The sequence below is a fragment of the Gallus gallus genome, chromosome 23, assembly GCF_016699485.2.
Source record: "Gallus gallus isolate bGalGal1 chromosome 23, bGalGal1.mat.broiler.GRCg7b, whole genome shotgun sequence".
In the NCBI taxonomy this organism is placed as follows: Eukaryota; Metazoa; Chordata; class Aves; order Galliformes; family Phasianidae; genus Gallus; species Gallus gallus.
The window spans coordinates 496,755-522,730 of record NC_052554.1 but is presented as its reverse complement, the minus strand read 5'-3'; the positions used below and the strand labels follow the sequence as shown (position 1 = coordinate 522,730).

The 25,976-nt window shown below is 51.8% G+C and overlaps 1 protein-coding gene across 16 annotated transcripts in view; it reads left to right on the top strand.

Moving 5' to 3' along the window:
• Positions 1-2,094: 2,094 nt before the first annotated feature.
• The window catches only part of RPS6KA1 (ribosomal protein S6 kinase A1), a 28,523-nt gene continuing 4,641 nt past the window's right edge, over positions 2,095-25,976 (top strand). For 3 of the 16 annotated variants that reach the window (NM_001109771.3, XM_015297518.4, XM_015297517.4), the window contains exons 1-18: positions 2,095-2,220; positions 5,954-5,998; positions 15,127-15,180; positions 18,791-18,907; positions 19,488-19,569; positions 19,781-19,861; positions 20,495-20,574; positions 20,836-20,942; positions 21,485-21,522; positions 21,640-21,782; positions 22,184-22,254; positions 22,491-22,579; positions 22,779-22,843; positions 23,465-23,567; positions 23,818-23,945; positions 24,368-24,493; positions 25,491-25,580; positions 25,801-25,959. In NM_001109771.3, the coding sequence (NP_001103241.1) occupies positions 2,158-2,220; positions 5,954-5,998; positions 15,127-15,180; positions 18,791-18,907; positions 19,488-19,569; positions 19,781-19,861; positions 20,495-20,574; positions 20,836-20,942; positions 21,485-21,522; positions 21,640-21,782; positions 22,184-22,254; positions 22,491-22,579; positions 22,779-22,843; positions 23,465-23,567; positions 23,818-23,945; positions 24,368-24,493; positions 25,491-25,580; positions 25,801-25,959 (1,641 nt within the window). In that variant the 5' untranslated portion in view covers positions 2,095-2,157. Of the gene's footprint in view, positions 2,721-5,566; positions 5,709-5,953; positions 6,098-6,803; positions 9,844-13,255; positions 13,384-15,126; positions 15,181-16,580; positions 16,861-18,790; positions 18,908-19,487; positions 19,570-19,780; positions 19,862-20,494; positions 20,575-20,835; positions 20,943-21,484; positions 21,523-21,639; positions 21,783-22,183; positions 22,255-22,490; positions 22,580-22,778; positions 22,844-23,464; positions 23,568-23,817; positions 23,946-24,367; positions 24,494-25,490; positions 25,581-25,800; positions 25,960-25,976 lie in introns of those variants that run through there. The other 13 variants (XM_046903500.1, XM_046903501.1, XM_046903502.1 and 10 more) reach the window with 13 other exon arrangements.

Genomic DNA, 25,976 nt, shown 5'->3' with positions numbered 1-25,976 from the left:
GTCAGCACATAGGTTTTAATCACAGTGTTCAGCTGTGACGCTTACCCGAACAGCAGGCAGAGCATTTCTCGTACCCTGCTTTCAGGTTGGGGGGTGCTTTTATAGCTGCTCTTTGTCTAGAAAATAAACTCCGGGGGAGACCACCACCTCGTTTTGCTCACCCAGACGTTCTCCTCCTCCAGCAGTGATATGTGTCCTGTCCTGTTCATCTCCTGCACTTGAATCGCAGTTATTGAAGGAAGGTCAGTCTGCAAAGCAACAGCATTGCTGCTCTGAGTGCCACAGGTGGGGACTGAGAGGCCCTGAGGTGGCCCACCCAGCCCTGCTGAGTTGCTGTGCTGTTGCCTGGCCTTTTGGGCGCCGCTTGTGTAACTTTGAGGGTACTGTAGAGCTTCCTCAGCAAAATTGTCTGCTAGCCTTTAACCAAAGTAGCTGCACAGATGCAGGGAGTAGCCATGCACAAGTTATTTGTAGTGTCCCCAGTATCTTTAGTTTGTTGTATGTAAAGAATGGGGCAGGATAGTCCTTTGTTTTGGTGCAATGACACCCGTGGGTGCAGAGCTGTCCATTTCACTGCTCCATAAAGCTTCACAGTTCCTGCGTTAGCCAAGCTCCTGGGCAGCCTGCCTGGCATCCTGCTGCAACATACCAAGGACTTTGTGTGCTCAGTCCCAGCTCACCCCCACTGTGCCCCTCAGTGCCACATCTCCGGGGATGGCGATTCCACCCCCGTCAGACAGCAGAGCTGGGACTGCAGTGGGATGTGGCACAGAAAGGTCACCTTCAGTGAGACTTGGCATGAAAGCACAGCAGGTCACTGAGAGTGGTGTCTCATTTTGTTCTCCTTCCTACACACACTCCTCTATGCATTCCCAGCCTGGACCTGGTCAGTATGCATGCAGAGCAGCTGGAAATCTGGAATAGGATCTGCATTTTGCAAACAAATTTTGCAAAGCAGGATGCCAGCACCGACATCGTGTTATCAATGCCATTTAAAAAAGGTTGCAATCTGCAGCAGCTGGAGGAGGGATGCGAGCAGACGGCACGCCATGTACCGAGCAATAAGGGGAAAATTATGGACAGCTTTGGAGCTGAATGAATAACTCTCTGCAAGATCTGCTTCAGCTTGCTCCAACAGTAAGTGACATCAGTTTAATTGGCCTCACTTAGCACCAGCCTGGTGGATCTGTGTTATTTAATGCCTTCATCTGCGACTCAGCGCTTACGGCACAGAGGGGTGCTGTGAGCACAGACAGCAGTGTTGGGCTCACGCTTTCTGTCACCGTGGGAATTTCTTACATAGGATTCCCCCACATGTGAACAAGACAGCCCTGATGATTAGCTCTGAACGTTGTGAAGATTAACCGGAATTTCTCAACGTGCTGTGCTCTGTCCTACTTTGGCTTTCTTTGCCTTCACCACCTCTCTGATCAGCTCATGGCATTCAGGCCACACAAGGACGGCTTCGTGGGACAGTGCCCTCACAGTGCAACAGCAGAGCTGTGCTGTCCCTTGGGTCATTAAATGATATTTCAGCCACACCTTGGTGAAGTCAGCCCTTAGCAATGCACTCTTTGACTTTTTATATATATATATATAACAAATCGTTTTAAAGAGAAATCTGAGAACACAGTGCTTTGGATTTCAGTAAAAGCAAGAAGATAATTCCTCCTGCACGAGAAACCTGGCAACTCCAAACAGCGCTGGATGTGTTCTGAGCAGTTGTGCTTACAGCACCTTTCCTCCGAGCATCCCTGAGCACCGAGGCAAGGCGGGTTTGTTACCCGTATTGGAGGAGGGCACCGCGAGCAGCGCCTCATCTCAAACCGAAGAATCCAAAGGTGCGCGTGGATATACACACGATCTCTGTCCTTCAACCAACGTCGCTGCCCGAAGGAACGACGCGGGGCGGGGGAGTCAGGAGGGGCTTAGGGAAAGGCTCTGCACCGGAGGGCGGGGGGGCTCGCAGCGGGCTGCCCAGGGCAGCGAGCGCAGCGGAGCGACGGCTCTCGGAGAGCAGCTCGGAGCCGCCCCGGAGCCGGGCGGAGCCGCCCCGCCCCCCGCCCCGCCGCTCCCGGCCCGGCCCGGGCAGCCGGTGCCCAGCGCGGGGCTCCGAGCCGAGCCGTGCCGCGCCCCGCGGGGCTGCCCGCCGCCAGCATGCCGCTCGCACAGCTGGCCGAGCCCTGGCCCAACATGGAGCTGGTGCAGCTGGACACGGAGGTGAGCGGGGCGGGGGACGGCGACCCCCAGGGGTCTCGCGGAACAAAGGAGAGCCCGGCCGGCCTGCTCCTTCCTTCCTCCCTTCCTTTCTTCCTTCCTTTCCTCCCTCCTTCCTCCCTTCCTTCCTTCCCTCCGCTCCTACCCCGCTGCTCCGGCTGAGCCCCGCGGGGTTGGGAAGCGCTCCGGCGCGGCGGATCGCTCGGAGCTGCCGGCTGCGCTGCTTCCCTTCGGTTCCTCGTTTCGAGCGGTGAATGCGAGCATGGCTCTGTGCCGGGGGCTTCCCCCGCCCGCCTCAGCGCTGCCCAGCCGCCGTCCTGCGTCTCTCCGCTGGATGCGTGCGCTCCGCTCTTAACGAGGTGTGCGCTGCCCGCACCGCACGTTGCATCGCAGCTGAAGCAGAACGTCGGCACCGCTCGCAGCCTTTCCCCCGCTGTAGGGCAGCCGAAGTGTGCGCACAAACGTCTCCTCAGCCCAACTACAGCTCACGGCTTTCCGGATAGGTTCGTGTGGGTTTTGTCCCGCTTCGCTCACTCCCCGCTGCTCTCCCGTTGTAGACCCTCCTGTGCCTCTTACCCCTCCTATCACACCTAGGGATGTTACAGTGGTTAATTGGTCAGATTCGCTTATTTCTACTTAAAATTATCTCTTGAGGAAGCTCTGCTGGGAACAGAGGCCGGGTTGTCCAGCTGTCACAGCCAGATGTGGGGGGTGGGCGGCTGCGCCCCGTGCTGTGGGCTCACCTCTGCTTGTGGTGTGGGGATGTGCCCTGCAGGGACCAGGTCATGTTCCTGAGGCTGTAACGTGCTCAGGGAAAGCTGGGTGTGTTGGGGGGGGGGGAGGTGAAAGCTGGAGTTTAATTGTGATTTGTCTGGAAAACGAACTTGGAGTGGGAGGATACTAATGCCAGTGCCTGGGGCAATAGATACCATGGGCAGGATCAGTGTATCATTAATCCTGGGGCTCTGGGTGCTGGGTGGCAGCTATGCCAACACCACAACATCTCCCCTGGCTGGAAGCAGCCACAGGGGCACCACGTTCACCAATGGAGTCCCTCGGGAGGATTGTGGCAGCAGTGAGGGCTCCTCTCCCCACTGCATTAGTTATGGATGTGTAATCTGTAAACTGCAGCTGCAGGCTGCCTTCCCCCAGCTCACCTTGGCGGGGCTGGAGGTCAGCGGCGGGGCCAGGAGCAGTGTGCCGGTGCTGGAAGGCACTTTACATCTCAGTGCTGTGCCGGGTGGGATGCCAGCAGCTCCGCTCCCTCGGGCTTCAGGTGAGCGGTGTGCTCAGCAGCACGGGCATTCTGCAGCTCTGGGCCGGCTGTCAGCACCCGGAGCTGACACAGACTGTGAATGGCAGAGAGGGACTTGGTGGGAGTTTTGCACGCTGCGAGGTTCTGTTTGCCAGGGGCAGAAAGGTTTCCCTTCTGTGGGGCAGAGTGGTACCAAAGAGAAACCAAAGAGACTTTTCTGGAATGTGTTACGTAAATTGCCTGGGATCACTGCCATCGAGGTGTAAAGCCAGCTTCCTCCAACCTTTGCTTTCTGAGTCACAGAGCAGAGGTGCTGGCACTGTGCTGCGGAGGCACCCAACCCGGTGTGTCAGACTGGGGGTTTTTCCACTGCTCTCCAGGAGCAGCTGCTGAGCGCCAGTCACAGCCAGCACCCACTGTCCCGGAGCTGTGCTGGGAAAAGAGTGGGAGAGTGAGCTGTCCTGTGGACTGAGATTGCTTCATCGTGCTTCCTTCTTCTGTTCACAAGGATGGACAGTGATAGGAGAAGGGGGAATGGTTTTAAACTGAGACAGGGGAGGTTTAGGTTGGCTGTTAGGAGGATGTTTTTCACTCAGAGGGTGGTGATGCACTGAACAGGTTGCCCAAGGAGGCTGTGGATGCCCCATCCCTGCAGGCATTCAAGGCCAGGCTGGATGTGGCTCTGGGCAGCCTGGGCTGCTGGTTGGCGACCCTGCACATAGCAGTGGGGTTGAAACGAGATGAGCACTGTGGTCCTTTTCAACCCCGGCCATTCTGTGATTTCATTCATTTCATTTCTTTTATTCTTTTTTCCCTGCTCTTTCTTCTGCCTATTCGGAATATTGCTTATGTGGTAGAACAACCCATGTGGGGCAGAGCACCAGTGGTGGAACAGAGCTGAATGACTGCATCACCATAGCGATGGGAGCTGCCATCATGGCTGTGCTTGCCTTTAAACTCTTGTCGTGTTACACAAACACAGAGCAACGTAGCTGACGTGGGATTACGACAAACCCAACCACTTAAGCTAATTACTTTTGCCTATATATATGCATCTGCTCATCCCTTATTGAGCAGAAGCTATCCGCGAGTAACTGTCTTCTTCTGCACACATCGTAGCTGAAAAATGAAAACAATGGCGATCAAAGATAGGGGAGGAAGCAGAGAGACTTCTGTCCATGATACACTTCGAGCACTGACTCCTCGTGCGTGGGGAATTCAGGAGGGAAAAGCTGGAAATGGTTGTTTTCCCGGCGCCGCGGGGCGATGTGTGCTGGCAGCACTGATAGCAGCGCACAGCCCACGTGGTGCTGCCCGCCCTGACACTTGTCCTCGTTACGTATCAGAGCAGCAGTGCCCTGTTCTGTAAGTTGCTCCTCCCCGTGCTTCAGATTATGTGGAATTAAAGGGATTTAAAATGCAAGATGTCCTAAGAGAAATATCTCCAAGTTCAGCCAGGCTGGCAGTTACGCAACCAAGCGCACTTCCTTTTCAGTGCACTTCTCTGCGTGCCATTGAGAAAAGTTCTGAGAGCAGTGCGTGCAGCAGCACTTTGCATCCCCTCCTCACATGTGGAGCTGTTTCTCGAGCATCGTGCCCCGCTGCCAGGCTGCCCTTCCATCCTGGGTGCTCCCAAATGGCTCTCGAATCCCATATGAGGACATAAAGGCTCTGCTTTTTCTCTGGGATGGAAGGAAAGCAGTTGGCTCCAAACACTGCAATTCTCACCCATCTGCCCAACATCAGCTGGAGAACGTGGCGGTCACATTAGAGCTGCATCTCTGAGACCATCGCTCTGCTGACACGTGCATCTGCTCTCAGAAGTGTGCCACACACTGCTCTGTCTGGCACGAAGGTTCTGCTCCTCGTGGGACTCGAGCTGCTTTGGACATAAACAGCCCTCCCAGTGCTATGGTTTTGATTAGCAATGACTTAATAATTGTTGATGGGTGACAGCTGAGCCAGTAAACATGAGCGTGTTTCCAAGTCTGGCTATCTTCAGCTCTTTGTGGAGGATATACATAAACACAAAATCTTACTTCACTCCTTAGATATTCTCTGTGCTGATGGCACCAATAGCTCCATGTAAACACTGCGGCTGTGCTCCTCTGAGCCTTCACGGCAGCGCTGTTCCTTCACTCCAGTCACCAGCCACAAACACTCGTGCTCCCAAGGCAGATGTCAGGTTGATGTCCCATTGCTTCTCCAGGGAAGGAGCGTTATCAGCTGTGAGATGGTAATAAATAACCGATAAAAGTTCCTGTTAAAACCAATGTAGAGCAAAATGGCTGTGAGGCTGCAAACCACTCTCTGGCACATCTTTACTATCCCTGCCTCATCCTTTGCTGCATCCTATGGATGCGTGGAGAGCGCTCCGTACCCCATCTGAAAGCGGCACCCCCAGTTTGTCCCATTTGAAATGCTCTCAGAGGCAGTGCCAGTGCCTGGCGTGTGCTAACAGCGGGTTCTCTTCCTTTGCAGAATGGGCAGGCTGCTCCAGAGGAAGGCGGGAACCCTCCGTGCAAGGTAAAGCTGCAGTGGGGCCGAGTCCATCACCGTCGCTCTGAGCTGCATGCGGTGTGTGCTGGCGGGTGAATGGGCTGAGGACAGCTATTTTTAAATCCTGTAAGCTGCTGCTTTGTAATCTGGATGAGTGTGTGCGTGAGCATGGGGGGCCAGGGTGGGGAAAGAAAGCAGGCAGACCCTCTTTTTCCCTATCCCTTCGATTATCCAAACTCACCTGGGCCATCCTGAAGCACTGCCATGGACAGCAGCTGGAGCAGAGTGCTCAGGTGAGAATTGCTGGAGTGTTTCAGATCATTTCAGTGCCTCAAAAGCACAAGCCCTTCAGGATTTCCTTTTCTGATGCACACATGCTGTAGCTATGGGGAGTGACGCCACGTGTTTGCTTTGGCTTGGGAGCCCTTGCTGCATGGATTGTCTGGAGTTTGTCCTGCTCCTCACAGCGAGCACCCCGGTCTGTTGTTTGTGCTAAGGGCTCTGGAGGGCGATGGCAATGCTTTCCCAGTTGGTCACTGTTACACATTTAGTAGAAGAAATTTAAGCCGAATCCAATCAGCTGCTTCTCAGCTCGTCCTTTTCCAGAAACTTACACTGAACTTCCAGCACTGCTGTTGCATCTCAGTCACCTGTTCTGCCCCTCTGGGCTGGCTGATGGGCTGGCACCATGGGAAAGCTGGCATGGGTGGGATGAGCTCAGGTCAACACCACTGTGCGCTCCTCTCCGCTGAGATTATGGTTATACAGTTCTTCACCATGCCCACATCTCTGGCATGGAAGAGAATATCTGTCCCTTGTGTTTGGATTCCAGCTGGGCTTCTAAGGCTTGAGCCTTTGCCTCTTTGATCATCAAGCACTTGGCTGAACTGCCCTCCTGGTACCGTGGGTGCCGGCGTCCTTCTTTGCCCTCTGCTGAAGCGCTGTGTCTGTGTGCTGTGCCGACAATCCCATTTTCAGTCATTTTTAAACCTGCAGAGCCCTCCTGAAATAACCTCTGGTGCGTTTTCCAAGTTTGTACAAGGTGTACATTCTACAGGCACGAAGACAAATCCCTGCTATAAACACATACCTTATACTTAACTCTGGCACTCTGCACCAGCTCTGGCACTCCGGAGGGAGAAGCGAGCAGGCAGCAAACTCAAAATCTCTGTCTTTCTGTCAGCTTGGGAGCCAATGTGAGCAGCAGATTGTGGCACTGCCTCCTTTTACCTACAGCAAGGACTAAAGAAGGAGAAGAAAGCAGCAGCAAACACCCAAGGCTGTGTGTCTGTGACTGGAAAGCTGCTCAGGGTCTCTCCCGTACCCCTCTGTTCCAGATCTGCTGCTGCCCTTCTTGAGCTGGGGGACAGGAGGCACTCCATGTTGGGTTTATGCTTTCATCCTTTTGTGGCTCATTCTGTGATCTCTGCTAAAAATAGCTGGAAGCAGCGACAGCGGCGATTCCTCAACGCCCACACAAAGTGCCATCCCTCCCTCTGTCCCTGTCAGCAGGATGCTGCCAGAAGAAAAACCTTTATCTGCTTGGGCAAGAACCAAAGAAACCTCAACAAAGAGGAAATCCAAGGGTTCCTCAAAAGAGTTGGGAATTTGGCAGCTGGCAGCATGGGGCTCTAACACCTCCATCTTCTCCCTCCCGTTCCACCTGCTGTTGTTGTGAACTGGGGCCTTTGGGAATGAAGCACAGCGGAACGATTGCTGCAGATGTAGGGAGAGGAGGTCTGGGTTCAGCTGCCTGTGGTCTGGGAACAGCCAGGCAGCCCTCAGCCTCCTTCCAAGGACTGCTGGGGCATTTCACAACTCCTGGCTTCTATTCCTGTGTGGATTCCCACCTTTTGAGAACAGCCGTGGTGCGCAAGTCCCTGCAAGCAGTGTACCTTGCTGTGTTTATCTGAGTATCTTGGAAATGCCTGCAAGATCCTACAGGTTGTGCAGAGTGTTATCCGGAGTGACTGCCTCTCCTCACATAGTCAGAGCCATCCCATCAGCATTCCAGCTGTGTGGCACCGGGATTTCCAAGCCAAACCCTCACCTGACAACAAACACGATCCTAAATTGCTAATGCCTGAATCCTTGCTTATCTGGCTGTTCCCACTGTAAGAGTTTTCAGTCTGCCAAGCAGTCCTGGCAGCATCCCTAGAACTGGATTGCTGATCCAACTGCATTGAGCAGGAGAACTTTGGACAAGATGGGTGCAAGTGTGTCTGCTTTTTGCTTTTCTCCCCGTTGGTGGTGGTGTTCAAACAATTCAGTGTTGGCTTTCAGCCATCAGCAGTGCCCTTGGCGTAGTTTCAGTGCAACTTCCCCAGCACAGCCGAAGGTCTCTTGCTTTGCTCCCAGGGCTGCTCTGTGCCAGGAGCTAATTGCCAGTGCCCGTGCACTGCTCTCCAGGGACTAAACCTCATTCTCTCCTATGTTCTCTCGATTTAATTGTCAGGTAGGCTGAGGACTGGTCCTTGTTCAGCTGAGGAATGGCAACAGAGGGCTTGAATTGAGTGGAAAAACAGAACCTGTTGTCATTGGGGTTTTACAGCCAGCTTGGCTGAGGGGTGAGCACATGCTCCCTGAAGGTGCCGAGTGTGAGGAATTGTACATGAAAGTACAACACCCAATTAGTGAAATCACTTCATAATGAAGAGCAGAGGAGTGGATTTGCCGCGCTGAGTGTGCCCACTCTCTCTGGAGGTAACACTGGGAGCACTGAGCAGTTTGTTCTTGGGTGATAATCACAGCATGCAGTGAAACCTGGGGAGGTGAATGAGTTACCTCTTCCAGCTCTGCTTTACACCATAAAAGAGACCTTTGAGACAGGAGCAGAGCGCTGCTGTTGTGCCAAGCACAGGGTGCTCCTCTGCAGCACAGTGCATTGGTGCTTGGTCATGGCTGTGCTCCCCAGCAGCCCACATTGCCCAGGCTATGCGTTCAGTACTGCAGGTACCTCCAGCTCCAGGCTGAGCACCAACGGGAGAGCAGTAGTGATCCTCATCAGCACAGTCTCCGATCGCAGCCTCTTAAAGTGAAGGGTTTTAAAACAAACAAACGGAGTGCTCTTCTTTGAAGCAGCGACCTGCTGTGTTTGCACAGCTGTTTTCTGCAAGAGTTAGAAAGTTGCTGAGTGTGGGAAGAGACAGGTATCTCAGCAAAGGCATTCTCTGCCCAGTGCCCCTCCTTGTTGCTTCCAGCTGCATAGCAAAGCATGCTCTTGCTGGTTGGGTCCCCGAGCCTTGGGTGCAGGACAGCACAGCACTGCCTGGAAATCCTCCTGGCCTGGCTGCAGTTATTGCATCTTTCCACATGCAGCCTTTCAGCCTGGCAGGGGTGAAGCTCTGGAGCGAGCTGGCTGCTCTGTGTTGCCAGCTGAAGTCATTGAGTGGTTTTGTTTTCAATACAGTGCCCAACAGCTTTTCGTCCTCAGCGGGGCCAGGCTGTGGTGGTTAACAGCAAGTGTCTGAGCTCCTTAAAAACACAGCAACAAAATGCCTGCTTGAGGAGCAGAGCCTCTCTGATGAGCTGCAGGCTCTAATGAATAACTGAAGAGGGGTCAGTTTGCAGGAGTGCAGTGTGAGGAAGGCAGAGCTGGAATGGCCCTCCCGCACATTGATGTCTGACCGATCAGAACTCTGCTCTGCTTTCTCCTCTTCCATTTCCATCCATGTCATTGATTAATAGAAATTGCTGCAAGGTCTGTCTCCCAGAAGCCTCTTTTACTGGGAAAAAGAAAAAAAAAAACAGAAAAAAACTACACAAAACCTCTTTTGCCATATTCCACGAGGAAACTCATGTTATCCATCTGCCCACCAGAGTTCAAAGGAATGAACTTTCAGCCTTGTGGGAAAAGTCCTTCTCGCCTTCAGGTACCAAAACTGAGAGTGCTTGTCCCTTGTTTGTACTTGAAAGCAGCGCAGCTTCTAATGCAGGCCTGGCAATACTGAACTGGCTGAACAGAATCTTTCTGTGCTCTGTAAGTGCTCTGAGATGGGGTGCTATTGGTTTCCTCACTGTCAGAAGCGGTGTGTTTCACTGCACTGCTCTGGGCTGGTTGCAGTGTGTCGGGTGTGCATACATGGGGAGGCGATGTCGGTGCGCGGTGCGCTGAGCCGGGTTGGCTCTGTGCTGGGTGTGTGGGGCCGGAGCGGGCAGAGTGATGCTTGGGGCTCTGCGAGCACAGTGGGGAAAAGAAGCTCCTTTAAGAGAGCAGTCTGAGAATGTGCTGTCTTCTTGCACATCTTGCAAGGAGAAAACTCCTTGCAGGCTGCGTGGTGGGAGGAGTGTGGAATTCCCGCATCAATGCGATAGAATATTTTCCACATCCCACGGCAGCTCCAGGGGCAGCAAACGGTTCTCGTGATGAAAGCAGTGCTGTGTTCTCAGATTCGGTCAGAAAGAGCCTGTGCATTCTGTGTGAGGGCAGCGTGGCTGCACAGCACACTCGGGTCGTGCCTCAGTGCTGGTTCCTAAGGTAACGTTCTGCATTTAGAAAAACATGGCAACGGGCCAATGTTTTGGTGCTCCTGCTCCAGTGAGTCAGGTACCAGCTGAGCAGATGCACAGGGATGTTATAGAGCATGGCTTGCCTTGCTGTGGCCAATTTCTACCCCTTCCTTTCTTCATCCTCAGGCTTTATCCCTTTATCAGTTCATAACCCCCCATTTCGGGGTGCCGTCTGTTCCACGGGTGGTTACAAAATAAGCCCTTTCTGCTTGCTCAGGACTTTGCAGAAGCTCCGAGTGCCACCTGCTGGAGTGTGCCCAGCTGGCCCCGGGGAGCCGGCTGCCTTCCTCCCTCCACATCCCGCAGTGGGACGTGGCAGTGAGAGAAGACAATGGCAGGACCTGCTGCCCCATCCCTGCTGGAGGTCCCACACTGTCCCTGCTGCTCCTCTCATTGCCCAGGAGCACCAACATCTATTTGTGTCCTCCAGGATTGTGCAGAATTTCCTTCCTGCTACAGCTCCCTCCACCTCCACAGGAGAAGGTGTGGGTCATTTTCTGGCATACAAAAGAAGTGAACTTTTGCTCTGCTTAAAGAAAGCGCCCATAAAAAAAACAAAAACAAAAACAAAAAAACCCACGGGTGGAACTGGTCCTTCTAAATACCAAACGAGGTAAAAGTGAACTGTTGTGCTTTGTATTTTCACTAAGGGATTTGCTTGTAACCTCCTTGGAGGAAAACTCAGGATGGCAGTGAAGTTTTTCCCAAGGGTGACCAAATTAACGTGATGTTGGAGTGCATGCAGAGCAGTGCAGCACTGCCAGGATGCTATGGTGCCTGGCATGCGTGGTTCTGTGGCAAGGGCTAACACATTAAGTGGCAAACACCAGGGCTCCTGATGTGACACTGGGGGATGTGGTCAGTGGGCACGGTGATGGATTGATGGACTAGGTGATATTAGGGATCTGTCCAACCTCAATGATTCTGTGATTCTAAGAGAGCAGCTCTGGGGCAGAAGGGTTTTAAACCTGCTTGTAGTTTCAAATTATTGTTGCTGCTTACGGCAAAAGGAGGTGCGGGGTTGACACGATGGCTATTCCACACGGGGCACTATGTGGGTACGTGGTGACATTCCACTGCTCCCAGCAGGGCTTGAGGTGGCTGCAGACATACTGGGAAGTGTTGGGGGGCAGTCCCCTCTGCAGGAAAGCAGCATCACCCACCTCACCTTCTCAGGAGCTGGTAGGCAGCAAGACAGTGTGCTACAATCCTCAGCAATGTGACCAACTTGTTGCTTCCTCTTGCATCAAAATGGCTTCTGCCTCAAGGGCCGAGTGTGTTTGTGGCCACACTCCTTCTGTTGGTTCCTCCTCAGTCCCTGGCAGCCTGTGCCCAGTGCTGACGATGTGCAGAGGACAGCCCTTGGCTTGCAGCAGGGATGGACGCCTGGTAGGGTTCCTAGGGCAGGGAATGTTCCTGACTGCTCCCAGGAGCTCCTGGGGGGCACCCACCAGAGAAGCAGAGACACACGGACGTGGTTCTGCTCAGTTCTCTGCTTGCACACAAGAGCAGCCATCAGTCTTGCCCAAATAAGGTCCGTGCATGAGGGGAGGCAGTGGCTGGTGAGGTTGCTTTGTAAGTTCCCCTTTTTGAGAACCACCACTTTAGAAAAAATAAATTAATAGAAAATAAAAACAGTTCCAGACAGAGCTGCCGCTGCCTCTTCAGTCTTCACAGCAGCAAAAAGTGCATTTGTTTCCTGTGCACCTCCTACTTCACATTTGCCCCAGGCTCTGCAGTGGGAGCACCACGTCCCTGATATGGAGTAAGGCTTACAAGCACCTGAGATCTCCCCAGGTGTCAAACTCAGATCTTCTGGAAGTGTGATATGGGAAGGCTGGCTCAGCCAGGCTTTCTCCTGCCCGTCCCATGGTTGTGTGCTGTACTGCGTGTTCCTGTGAATGCCATGGCAGTGATACTGGTGAAGCAGCTGGGTAACTTTAGAAGCCATATAGGGCATCTACTTTGCATAGATGAAATGCAGATGGCCTCTTGAAGGGAGCTAGGAGTGTGCACGTGGCTTGACTTTTTCCTTACAAGCAGACACTGGGAGAGGATTGGCTCAGAGCCATAGGACTGAAGCCTTCCTGCAGCCCTTCCATGGCCCATGGCTGCACTGCCCAACATGAGCGTTCCCAGTTCCTGTCTCCTCGCCTCCTTTCTGTGTCAGGACATCTCTGTGTCAGAGAGCAGTGTCATGGTGCAGGAGCTGACCCCAAGCCAGCAGGCAGCATTGCACAATGCTCACCAGATGTCAGTGTGCAGGGCTCACGTGGGGCCTCACAGTGGTTTCTAAAAGCCCTGCTGCAGCAGGATGCAGGTGGCCGAGCTGAGACTCCAGCATGGGGCAGGAACAAACCAATGGAAGGTGCAGAAAACAGCTCCTTCTGACCCCTTGCCTGGAGAGCTGCATTCCAGCACTGGGGGTCTGATACTGGAAACAGCGTTTGTGCTGCTCAAAAGAAGGGCAGTGTAACTTTAGGGAAGAGCTGAAGGGGCTCAGCTGCTATGTGCTGTCTCACATTGCTCTGTCTGTGATGTGGGACCCCAGTATGTGTCCTCTTGGAAATCCTGCTGAGATTTGCTGGTGGAAAGAGCCATGTCTTTGCACCCAGAAGTCATCTGGTGTTCGCGTTGACTTGGTGGTGCTGTGCAGCCATGGCCACACAGTGCAATTTCCCCATATGAAACCGCAGTTTCCTTTCAGCGAAAACTCCCAAAATACATCCCAGTGACGTAACTACTACTTGGGGTTCTTGTGGCAGTCTGGGTGCTGCAGAGAGCTCTGGGTTCAGAAGCCAGCTTGCAAACTATGGGAGAATAGCAGACTAAAGCGTTGGAGATGTTGAGGCTCCTCTTCCGCAGCAAGCCGAGGATCCAGGAGGCAAGTGTCTAGCTCTAAGGTATCTGTTGTGCACAGCCCTGTGTTATCTGCTCTGCAGGATGCAGGGAGAAGTGGGGAACCTCCTGCTTGCAGAGAGGCAGCCCTCGTCCTGTCTTCATTAGCGACTTCTTTCTCGCAAAAAGCATTTCTGACGGTAAAACTGCTTTCCTAGAAGAGTCTTTCCTAGGTGCTGCCAGAATTTGGGGACCAGAGCATGTGTGAAGCAACAGAAATTACGACAGCTTCTGGTTAGTTGTTGATGAATAGGAAGCGAAATGCCAGAAGCATAATCTGCTTCTAGCTCTTGCAGTTTTTTCCTTGCATTTCAGTGTGACTGTCTCAACCGTCAAAGTGACAAAACGCAAGCAAAAACAAACCTGTCTCTTGGCTTCTGGTTCGCAAAAGCTTTCCTCAGAAAGGGGAAAGTGGGAAGGAGGACTCGGATTTTGTGTTTGGAGTGGCGCGTGCCCCCAGCCCTGGCATGGGATGAGCCATCTGTGCTGGGATGTTCACCAGCAGTCATCTCCTGCTCCGACTTCTGCGACTTCCTGCACTCAGAGCTGCCGGGCGCGCATGGCTGCGCTTTTCTTTTCCAGGAGTGCGGAGGTGATTTCCCCAGCCTGCAGGAATTTGCAAAATGGCCTCCCCTGGGGCTGCGGGCAGGAGATGGCTGCTGTTGAGCTGTGGGGTGGGACCACAGGACCTGCGCTTGTGCAATGGGTCCATGCCTGGTGGAGGGTGTCGAGGTGGGACAGCCCTTCCCCACACCCCCTGGGAGATGCAGCGAGTGAGGAAGGGGAAGAGGTGAACAAAGGGCCCCTCTGATGTGATTCAGTCCTTCCGGACCTTCAGTCTGTCATTTCTGAGTGCTAATCTGCATCTTTGCTGCACCTCCTTTCCTGTAGGGCTCACCTTTCCTCTCCCCGCTGGTGCTCCTGTGCTGCTTTCTGTCCTGCTGGAGGAGCAGCAGGAGCTCCTAAGGGCTCTCCTGCACAGACCTGTGGGCTGAAGGCTTGGACCCTGGGGGAAACATTTCAGATATGATTGGATTTTTCTGATCTGATTTTTTTTTGAGTGTGGGTTTTTTTTGTTTGGTTTTTTTTTTTTGTATCTGAGCTTCAGCTCGTTCTCTCAAAACCAAACCAAAGAGCACCTTTGTGACAGCGTATTTACATGCACTCATAAAAACGTAGATTTCAGGATCTCAGCTCTGTTCATCCAAAACTTCTTCCCTGTCTGAGTTCTTAGGAGGAGAAAGAGCCATGTCCTAGCCAAGAAGCACTTCTTTTCTAAGCTCCCTTTAAATGTTCCTTAGTTTCTCCATAAGGTTTCATAGGATTGCATCTGGTCCCAAAGTGTACACCAATATCTCTACTGCTGCTCAGGCCTGTGCCGGACTTGCCCTGCCCTGCCCTGGAGGGATGCAGTGAGGTTCAGTGTTTGGACGTGTTCCCCGGCTGCTTCAGGAATGCTGGGCCTCCCTCTTTGGCAGCAGATGGGCATTTTGCTCTGGATCATGGGCAACGCGTGGGTCCCATTGCCAGCACTATGTGTCTTTCTCCACTGCCTGTCAGAGTCTGTCCAGCGCTCCAACAGCTGCTGGCTCCTCCTGCTCTCCTGGAACCACCACTAGATCAGGGCATGTAGTGGGATGTGCCCAGGGGCTGCAGGCAGCTTGCCCTCCTGCTAAACGAGTTTGCTGGGAAATCTTTAGCACAGTATTGCAGACCCTTTGTGCTGACACTTATTTATTGTTCCGCAGGCAAAGTCAGACATCACTTGGGTAGAGAAAGATCTGGTGGACTCAACAGACAAGGTAAGAGAGCCTCTGGGAGAGCGGTGCACTTAATGGCATTTGTCCCATGATAGAATGTGTGAGGGGGAAGCGCTGCTTGCAGGGACCCCAGCACCATCCCTGCCTTGCAGCATTTACCTACAGACCTGTCTCCGCTCAGTGGAAGTGCTCGTGGAGCAGACAGCGCATAGTCACTTGCTCACGTGACATCCCAGACTTGACTTCATCCTCCTCCTCCTTCCTGCCCACACCAAACCCCTTTACGTGCTGTTGTTCTCGTCTCCATCCGCGTTCTGATCTTGTCGGCTTGCAGGGCTCTGCTGTTGAGCTGTGTGGACATAAGGTGGCTTCTTCAGGTCACTGAGTGGTGGTAACCCAACATGCAACGTTGTCATGGTCGGAACAAAATTTATCAGATCTAAATAGCTCCAGGTGCATCTGCAGAGAGCTGTTACTGCAGCTCCTGTGGTGATACAGAGCTTCCTTGGAAGCGGTATTTCTTGTCTGCATCCCCGCAGAGCAAAGGAAGCATCAGAAGGAACTGAGGCTCCAGAGGGCTCCTGTTGAGCAGCTGTGCAGTGCTGTCCCATGCTGCTCTCTGTCTCCAACCCCTTGCTTTGGGCATCATCACCACATGCTGAGGCTCTGCCTGCAGAGCTGGGGCTTACTGGCATTCAGTCATTTGATTCTTTCGTTATTGGTTATCAAAGAGCATGGTACAGAGGTGGAGGAGGCAGGACAGTCATAAATGGGCTCTCTGAGTCCCCTTTTCAGACTGTGTTCTGCAGATATTCAGAAGTCAACATGGACACGGGGTTATTTCTAATTGCAAAGGTGTGTGGGTGTCATTGTACTCATCTGAAGGGGTTTCTTTCTTACCTACGCTCTGGGGGTGCTGCTGCAGAAGACATCTGTCTTGACCCCATGAAAAGGTCAAAGAGAAACATGGATTTGGAGGGGGAATGAAGCAAAAAGGATTGGGTTTGAAATAAAAATGAAGGGGTAGGTGTAAACCCCGATGATGGCAGAGGGTTTGCCATTGGCTTGGTGCCCACCACATCCCACTGAGGGTGACCATCATCCCTGTGGGAGAGCCAGCGGGAGTGCTGCCAGGCTTCTGCATGGGGTTTCATTCATTTTTCTCTTCCTTTTAAAAGAGAAAGAGGCTTATCAGCATATTCCCCTGTTGTGGAAGTACCCAAAGTGTGAGCATGGCACATGGTGCTAGATGGAAGTCAGACTTTGACCTACACCACACACTTTTTCTGTCAGAGAGCATCTTTTCTGAGCCAGGGAAGGGAAATCAAATGTGAACAGAGAGCTGTGAGATTTTTTTTTTTAAGCAAAACAACAACAACAAAAAAAAGCCCCAACCACAAGCGCCGCCAAGGAGCATGAACCTGCCTCCGTGTGACCAAATCGCTCATCTCCGCTACACATCTGCCAGCAGGCTTTAACCACCTGCATCTCCTCCAGCGCGGCCGTGCGCCGGTGTCCATGTGCCCATGTCAGAGCCTCCCCGGCTCCAGGAGCTCCCCGAAGTGATCACTGGGACTCTGTGATGTTGAGCGGGATGGGAGAATGGAGAGGGACCCCAAGCTGCCCCGCATCTGCACCTTCCTCACGCTGTGGCTGCACAGGAAGCACCGAGCGAAGCCCTGCAGCCTGCAGCTGCCAGCCCCCAGCCCGCTCCCCAGCCCGGTCAGTACGTAGGTTGTGTTGCCTGCTGCTCATCCTGGTGGGCCAATGCTTCAGATGAATGTTCTGGTTTGCTTTTGTCTTTGTGCCTTGTGGGGTGGTTTGCCTCATGGTGCCATTGTAAGAAACTCGTCGTGGTGCAATGAAAGCTGTTGGTGCCGCGGCTCAGTGGCTGTTGTGCTGGAGATGTGTTGTGGTGTAGGACCTGCTCTCAGAGCTGCAGGTTGCTGGAGGATGCCATGAGCTGCAGCTTGGGCTGCGGAGACCCTTCACAGCTCAACACAGTGGGTCTTGTCATTGGCCAAGGCAAAGAGTTCCCACAGCTGTGGTATGAGGAGGTGTCTTAGACATAGTGTTTGTTTTGAATGTTCCTCTCTGCAAAAGTGTGTGAAGCTGCAGGGTGAAATACATGGCAGTGACATGTAGGCTTGGTTTCTCCCTTGAGTTTTCACGAAGATGGCAGGAGGGAGGGAAGGAGCCCGGCAGCCTGCAGACAGCCCCTTTGTGACACAGCCAGCCTTCAGCGTGTTTGTTTTACTGCGCCTAATGGTTCGTGTGACCCCACACAGCCCACATTGGCACCTGGATTAAGGACAGCTGTGGAGACCTGTGGGCCAACTGTTGGCTGGAGATGGGAAGCTGTCCCTGACCAACAACTGTCTGCTGTGGGCAAAGCCTCCAAACAAAACTTAGAGGTGTAAGATGGCTGATTTAAGCTGAGAGATCACATGGAATGTGAGACCTTGTTGTTGTAGAGGTTGTATGATCTGTCTTGGCTGTGCTCGCCAAGATTTGCTTAGTGGGCATGGAGGGGATGAGTTGGTGTTTGGACACAGTGGTCTTAGAGGTCTTTTCCAACCTTTATGATTCTGAGTGGGCATGGGGAGGGGGGACTGACACTTGGACTAGATGATCTTAGAGGTCTTTTCCAATCTTTAATGGCTCTGTGATTCTGTGACATAGGGGGAGCTTCTGTTTCACCACTCTCTCCATGTGCTCAGCCTGTATTGTGTGTGGGTCTCTCTGCCTGATCTGAGTATCTGGACATCACAGGACCTCAAGAGAGCAAAGCTACCAATAGACACAGAGCAAAGCCCTACCTTACATAGAGAAAAGCCAAGCACAGGAGTGGGAAAGGAAGGGTGCTCAGTGTTGTGCTGCAGGCAGCAACCACATCCGCGTGTGCCCTGCGAGGAGGAGCGAGGGTGGGAGCTCGGTGTGTGAAGGAGGCAGAGCCTGCAGCTCAGTTCCTGTTGTTTTCTAAAAGCTTTGATTAGGTGGGTTCCGGAGTGAGTATCTGAGTAGCTCTGGAAAACAAAGTCTGATTTTCTCACCCCCTACTCGGCAACGGGGAAATCTAACTAGTAACTAGTAAAAGAATGTGTTTTAAACAAAACATGTGCCAGAGACCTTGGCTTCCCCTCAATCTTTCTGAAGGCTTGAGTCTGTTAAAAGCATCATCTGTATGTGCTGAAGATGCACCAAGGCTTATGTTGCAGAGTTGCTCAGATTGCCGAGCAGATGGGCTCCAACATGTCTGATTTTTGCCAGCCCTGGCCATGTTTTGACAACACCACAGTATTTTTGTGTTGTGGGATTTTTAGTGGCATAAACACTCCTGTTTTTGCCACCAGTGCCTTAAAAAGGAAGGTGCTTTCAAGCACTCATCTAAAATGCAGTTCAAAGGAATGCAACACCTCTGGTGCTGGGGAGAATGTGAGGATGTAATGGTGCTACCTGGTGGAAGCCCACCGGGGACTGCTTTGTTCCAGATGTTGAAGCCAGGAGATAGCTGTGACATGCACCAGCTCTTACGGCTCTCTCAGATGTGGTTCCTGTGAGTCTGCAGCTGCAGTCCTTGTTCCTTGACTCAATAAGACCTTTTTCCCCTTGTTTAGTATATTCACAGCCAACCGTGTCCCCTCTTTTGCAGGGCGAGGGCGTTGTGAAGGAAATCAACATCACGCACCATGTGAAGGAGGGCTCTGAGAAGGCCGACCCTTCGCAGTTTGAGCTTCTGAAGGTTCTGGGACAGGGCTCTTTTGGCAAGGTGAGCTTAGTCCTTCCTGCGTGTCACGCAGATAAGTGGTGTTGAAAGAAGAGCTGACGAAGGGACTGTCCCCAGCATAACCTCTTTCCTGATTCTCACCGGATCACATCCGGTGAGAATCTGATATGCTCACTTAGCAACTGGCTGCTTCTAATTTGAAGGGCAGCTGAGGAGATGCCTTTCATCAGTCTGTGTGTCAGCACTGCCCTGGGGGTCTTTATGCATTTGGTCAGGAGGAAAGAAGCATGCAGTGCTGTGTGGGGCAGAGGGCTGGGGCATGCCACTCTTCTCACGGTGATGTTGTGTGCCAGGGACTGGGTTTGGCCCATTTGCTGTTTCCCTTCTGCGAAGGGGGAAGGAAGTAGCCTGTAATTTGTGTCTGTTTCAAAGTGCAAATAACCCAGGTCTCTTGCAGACCATCTGCTCCCATGTTAAGTCTTCAACTTCATGTCAGTCAGCCACCAGCACAGCGAGGGCTGGTGCAGCAGCGGTGCTGTGCATGTGCAGCAGCAGCTTTGTTGCAATGAATAGAGGACTTTTGAAGCTGTCTAAAAACAGCTCTTGTGTTCTTTTGCCTCAGGTTTTCTTGGTAAGAAAAATAACACCACCAGACAGCAACCACCTCTATGCCATGAAAGTGCTTAAAAAGGCAACACTGAAAGGTAGGGGAGCCTTACTGCGTTGTCCTATTGCTTCACGGGAAATTACACTCCGAAAATGTCACCAGCAGTCATTGCTGGCCTTGGGGTGATGGAGATTGGAAAAATCTGGCTCCAGCTGCCTCGTCCCAGAAGGCTTAGGGATAGGGGTGAGGCTGACATGAGGGCTCTGTGCTTTCTCCAGCGTTTGAACTGTTCCTCTCTTTTCCCACAGTGCGTGATCGTGTAAGGACAAAGATAGAGAGAGACATCCTAGCTGATGTAAACCATCCCTTTGTGGTAAAGCTGCACTACGGTGAGTGCAGGGCTGGCTGGGACAGGTGTGCCTGCCATGGTCCCCAGCAGGTTCTGGGCACCCGCAGTGGCAGAGCCTGTGTCAGTCCATGTCCCTCAGTGGCTGTGCTGTGCTGGAGCCTTTACAATCCCCTTAAAACAAATCCTTTCTTGGAAGGGTCTTTGGTCTTGTGTTCACCCTTGAATGGGGCACCAGGAGAAGAGGTTTAAACATCAAAACCTTGGGATTAAAACATTAATCCAGGAGAAATTGAGAAAGCAGAGTTAACTGGTCAAGTCAGAGCATGGCAGGATGAACACTCTGACTCTGAGGAAGCTGAAGACATCTTCTGCCCCTATAAATTGACCAGTGTATTGCTTGAGAAACAGCCCTTCCAGCAGGGCATCAGTGGCTGAAAGGGAACAAATCCCACATAAAATGATGCTTTTCTGCAGTGCCAGGGGATTGTGTCCTTTTCAGCATCATGGGCAGGAGATCTGATCTACCTCAATTAGTTACCCTACTTGTATTTAAGCTAGTAACAATGCAGGGCATTTGCACAACTGAAGCCATCGGGATTTAAGAGACTAATATCACACCATCGAACTTTCCCTCAGTGGAGGGGTCTGATTCCTGCTCTGGCTTGTGTTTCAGCATTCCAGACAGAGGGGAAGCTGTATCTCATCTTGGATTTCCTCCGAGGAGGTGACCTTTTCACTCGGCTTTCCAAAGAGGTGGGTATACTATAGCATCTTGGTGGGTTGCTGAGGTTTCTGTATTAATTGCCTGGAGGAACGACTGACCCTCAGAAAGTCCTTGAAAGAGTTGGAAGGAGCCTCCAACCTGCTGCTAGCCCAAAGGAGGGGATGTCAGGAGCCCTGTACCCTGGCAAAGCCTGGGAAACTTAGATTTAAAAAGGCACGAGGAAGCAACATGGGTGTGAAGGGTGTTGCTTGTCATGCTCCCAGGATTATAACCCCCGTCCCTTCCTGCAGGTCATGTTCACAGAAGAGGATGTGAAGTTCTACCTAGCAGAGCTTGCTCTTGGACTTGACCATTTGCACAGCCTGGGAATCATATACAGAGACCTCAAACCGGAGAAGTACGTGTGGTACAGATCTGTGTTCAGTCCTCAGCCTGCAGTCATAGCACAGCACAACCTTATTCCATTAAATAATGCCTTGGGCCAAGCAGATGGAAGGCAGCAGAGCAAATCAGTAAGGCTCTCGCTCCTCACACCAGCAGTTAGAGCCAGGAGCACTGTGGAGGCAGCATGTGTGCACCACATGTCTGAGCATTAATCCTCAGCCAGTGCTGGGCTCCAGCTTTAAGCAGCTGAGAGCCTTTGGAGGAAAAAGGCCTCTGAGGAGACACACAGCAGCTGCATGACTGGGTTATTCTTACCTGAGACGTGGGAGGGATCAAAGTTGATGTAATCTGTGTGGCTCATTGGTTCAGTGAGTTTAGTGTGTACAGAAGGGAGCTGCTTTCTCCCATTCATGGTGATGGAGCTTAAAGTACAGGGGTTGGAAGGATGGATAGGTTCCTCCTCTGGAGTTCTGGAGCATCCCTGACCATCTCTGGGTCACCTGCTGGTTCTCACCAGCCTTTCACTAATAACTTTTTTTTTCTTCCTTGCTTTAGCATCCTCCTGGATGAAGAAGGACACATCAAACTCACAGGTGAGGCACTCCATAATAGCGTTGGTGCTTGAAACATGGAGCTTCTCTCAGACCTCTCTGCTCTGGGCCGTTGTGAAGAGCAGGTGGGCACATGCTGATGGTTTTTCTCTTTCGTAGATTTTGGCTTGAGTAAGGAGGCTATAGACCACGAGAAGAAAGCCTACTCCTTCTGCGGGACGGTGGAATATATGGCCCCAGAGGTTGTAAACCGTCAGGGCCACTCCCACAGCGCGGACTGGTGGTCCTATGGGGTGCTGATGGTGTGTACCAACTGGTGGGCTTGGAAACCTCAGCATCTGCTCAGGGGCTAGCTATGAAATGCCATTAGGTGACTGCATCCAGCAGATTTGCCGGTGCCAGTGTCAGCCATGGAGCAGGCTGTTGGTTGCTGTGCAGATCTGGTGCCACCATCTGGCAGCTGCTGGATCCAAGGGCTGTGGCAGGAGCAGGCACTGCTGGAACACATCCCCACTACATGCTGTGATACAAAGCTCCCTTCTGAGAATGTGATGCCTGCTCTCTTTTTCCAGAGCCAGGCTTTTGATCACTTGCAAGGCTTCTGCTAGCTGTGGATAATTCCCAGATGAAGGTGTAATGAGATCTGTGCAGCCCTCAGACTTGCTCGTACATGTGACCTCCCCTTGTTCTCTCTCCATCCCAGTTTGAGATGCTCACCGGCTCGCTGCCATTCCAGGGAAAGGACCGCAAGGAGACGATGACCCTCATCCTTAAGTAAGTGGAGATTTCATGTGTGTATAGAGGCAAGCCTGCTGCTCCTTCTCTAAGCATGCTGCAGATGGGGTTCTCACAACATAATGGCATTACTTGGCAGGTAGCTTCGTACCAACACTCACTTTGAAGGGTGCAGTACAAAATGCCAAACAGACTGTTGTACTTTCAGGGGTGGAGGTGCTGCTTGTGGGTTGGCTTCTTTATACCTGCAGTTGATTGCATAACTTCTTCCCTAGAGCAAAACTGGGCATGCCTCAGTTTCTGAGTGCTGAGGCACAGAGCCTCCTGCGAGCCCTTTTCAAAAGGAACCCAGCCAACAGATTAGGTAAGGCATTTTTTGTTTCTGAATCCACTTGATGCTGTAGCTGTGCCTCTCACATTGCAGTGGGTTGGCAGCATGCTGGCACTTGTGCTATGTTAATAGGTTCTCTGTAATATCTGGTTATGTCGCATGCTTGGCGATAGCCTTCACTTTGTTGGTGATCCTGATTAAATGTTAAGCACTCTGCGGGTGCATCTTTCAGGTTCTGGTCCAGATGGGGCAGAAGAGATAAAGCGTCATCCGTTCTACTCTACTATTGACTGGAATGTGAGTATAAGAAACACAAAAGCAAATTTCACCCCATTCAGCACAGTGATGCAGCTCTGCTGACCACAGTGGTGATGCTTGCAGGCTGACCAGCTGTGGGAGTGCTACCAACCCATGTTTCCATCTTTCCTAATTATCCTTCCTGAAACTAAACTGCTGTTTGTCATGCAAGTAACTGTTTCATACTGAGTTGCCTATGACCTCACCCTGGTTTGATCTCTTGTAACTAAGGTGCAGGTTTTAATTGGGGTTTGGCACAAGGATTGTCTTGTCCAGAGTAGGAAGGGCTCAGGGAGGCACTTCTGGCAAAGAGCTGCATTGTACTCTGCAGAGAAGCAGGGCAATAATTGCACCTGCATTTCCCTGCATTGTACATAGAACACTTTCTTTTTTTCTTGGTTAATATATGATAGGCGGTAGAAACTTACAGAATTTCTCCACAAACTGACTGAAAGGCACCCTCCTGGCCAGGAGGCCATCCCTCTCACTGCTGAGCTGCAGACACAACACTGTTTCTAGTATTGTAAACTTCCTTCCCAGCCTCTTATTCCTAGCAGTTATCTGCACCCTTCTGAGCACATTCAGCTATCACAGCACTTCCATGCTACCTGTATTTTGCAGAAGCTGTACCGAAGGGAAATCAAGCCACCCTTCAAGCCTGCTGTAGGCCAGCCTGATGACACCTTTTATTTTGATACAGAATTTACATCGCGTACACCAAAAGGTTGGTATGAATATATGAATTCAGCTGAAGCCTGTGTGAAATAATACAGTTTAATCCTGGCTTGCCTGTGCCGTCAGGGCAAGGTTTGTCCACTCCTAGCTGCTGCAGGGAGGAGTGCCAGCCATATGCAGGGTGTTACTGGTAGCTTGGTGCTGCATGATATTGCTCTTGTCTGAGCCAGAGCCACGAAGGGCAGGCTTCTGCTTCCACTGCTATTCCTTTTCAAGTTTTCCTTCAACTCCTGTTGCAGATTCCCCAGGCATCCCTCCCAGTGCAGGTGCACATCAGCTCTTCCGCGGCTTCAGCTTTGTGGCCACTGGACTGATGGAAGACAGTAAGGTGAAACCTGCACAGCCCCCTCTGCATTCTGTGGTGCAGGTGAGACATGGGGACAAAAGGACAGCTGCTCTGAGACTGCAGTAAATCCAGAGTGGGTCTGCAGGAGCTAAAGGAAAGATATTCTGGTTTGAATTCTTGCATCCTGATGTTCTTTTGTTTCTACGGACTGTCACGTGCAGAGGTCAGCAGGGCACACTGTTTGCCTCCTTGCCAGGTGGACTCAGGCTGTTTGAATGAGAGGTGCTGCAGGAATGCAGCGTGCTGGATGCAGATAGTGTTAGCCTACTGACCTATATTTGTCATGTTCTCCTCTCCTCTCTCTCCCCAGCAGGGAGGAGAGGCTGTGGGATGTAGTAGACAGCAGTCTGTCACTTCACTTGGCGTTGCAGTTAACTCATCACATTGCACAAACCGTTCCCTGAACCCTCCCAGCTCATTTGCTGCCTGCTCTCTTGTTGCAGCAGCTGCATGGCAAGAACATCCAGTTCAGCGACGGCTACGTGGTGAAGGAGGCGATTGGTGTGGGCTCCTACTCGGTGTGCAAACGGTGCATTCACAAAACAACCAACATGGAGTATGCGGTGAAGGTCTGAGATGTTCAGTCTGATCTCCCTTGTTAGATTTCTGTTCATCCCTGTAATGACCAAAATAATAGCAAGGAATGAAATTGTTTTCCCCGACTGTGGGACTTAAATATACAATTCTGGGGCAAATGACAGGGCATGGATATAGCACAGTATGTCTGCAGTGCACTGGCACAGGCTGCTCAGAGGAGCTGTGGGTGCCCCATCCCCAGAAGTGCCCAAGGCCAGACTGGATGGGGCCCTGGGCAGACTGACTGGGTGGGGGGCAGGCAGCACACAGCAGGGGTTGGAACTGGATGGTTGTTATGATTTATCCCAGCAGGTGGCTGTGCACCACACAATCTGTTGCTCACTGGCCCCCTTTCCAGTGGGATAGGGGAGAGAATTGGGAAAAAAAAAAAGTAGAACTCATGAGTTGAGATGAAGAGATTTACTAAGATACAGAAAAGGATAATAGTTATGACTATATGTATGTGTGTGTGTATATATATATAAATGTGCGTAGCATGTGATGCACAAGCAATTGCTCACCATCTACTGACTGATGCCCAGCTTGCCTCTCAGAGACTAGAAGAGAGCAAGATGAGCTCTCACTCCCTTCAAAACTCTCATTCCACATGGTGCATATGGTATGAAATGTCCCTTTGGACAGTTTAAGTCAGCTGATTAAGTCCTGATTCTGTCCCCTCCCAGCTCCTTGGGCCTCATCGGCCCTTCACTGAGAAACTGGAATGGCCTTGGCTGTGTACAACACTGCTCAGCAACAACCATACACATTGGTGTGTTATCACCATCGTTTTTCTCTTAGAACCAAAACATAGCATCATACCAGCCACTCTGAAGAAAACAATTCTGTCCCAGCTGAAACTGAGACAATGGTCTTTAAGGTCCCTTCCAACCCAACCATTCTGTGCTTCTGTGATGAAACCTTCAGCTTGTTTGCTTTGTCCTGGCCACTGTCCCATCCAGCTGTGAATAACCTTTACTCATACCCCTGCAGGTTATTGACAAGAGCAAACGGGACCCTTCTGAGGAAATTGAAATTCTCCTGCGATACGGACAGCATCCAAACATCATTACCTTGAAAGATGTGAGTGTACCTTGAATGACTTCTCATGTATGTTGGAGTGAGAATGCCACTCTAGCATGGGCACCCCAATGGCACTCCTCATTGGATCACTGTGGGGTAGGGAAGTATCCAATCAGTACCACCTCTGTGTTGTTGACTTCTTTCTGCTTGGTGATAGAAATGCAAGAGGGAAGCCTGGGGAGCAGTTTTTAATTAACTCCCTCCACATTTGCTTTGGTAGGTTTATGATGACGGGAAGTACGTGTATCTGGTGACAGAACTGATGAGAGGAGGGGAGCTGCTAGATAAAATCCTGAGACAGAAGTTTTTCTCGGAGAGGGAGGCCAGTTCAGTCCTGCACACAATCTGCAAAACAGTGGAATATCTGCATTCTCAAGGGGTGAGTATGGTTACATC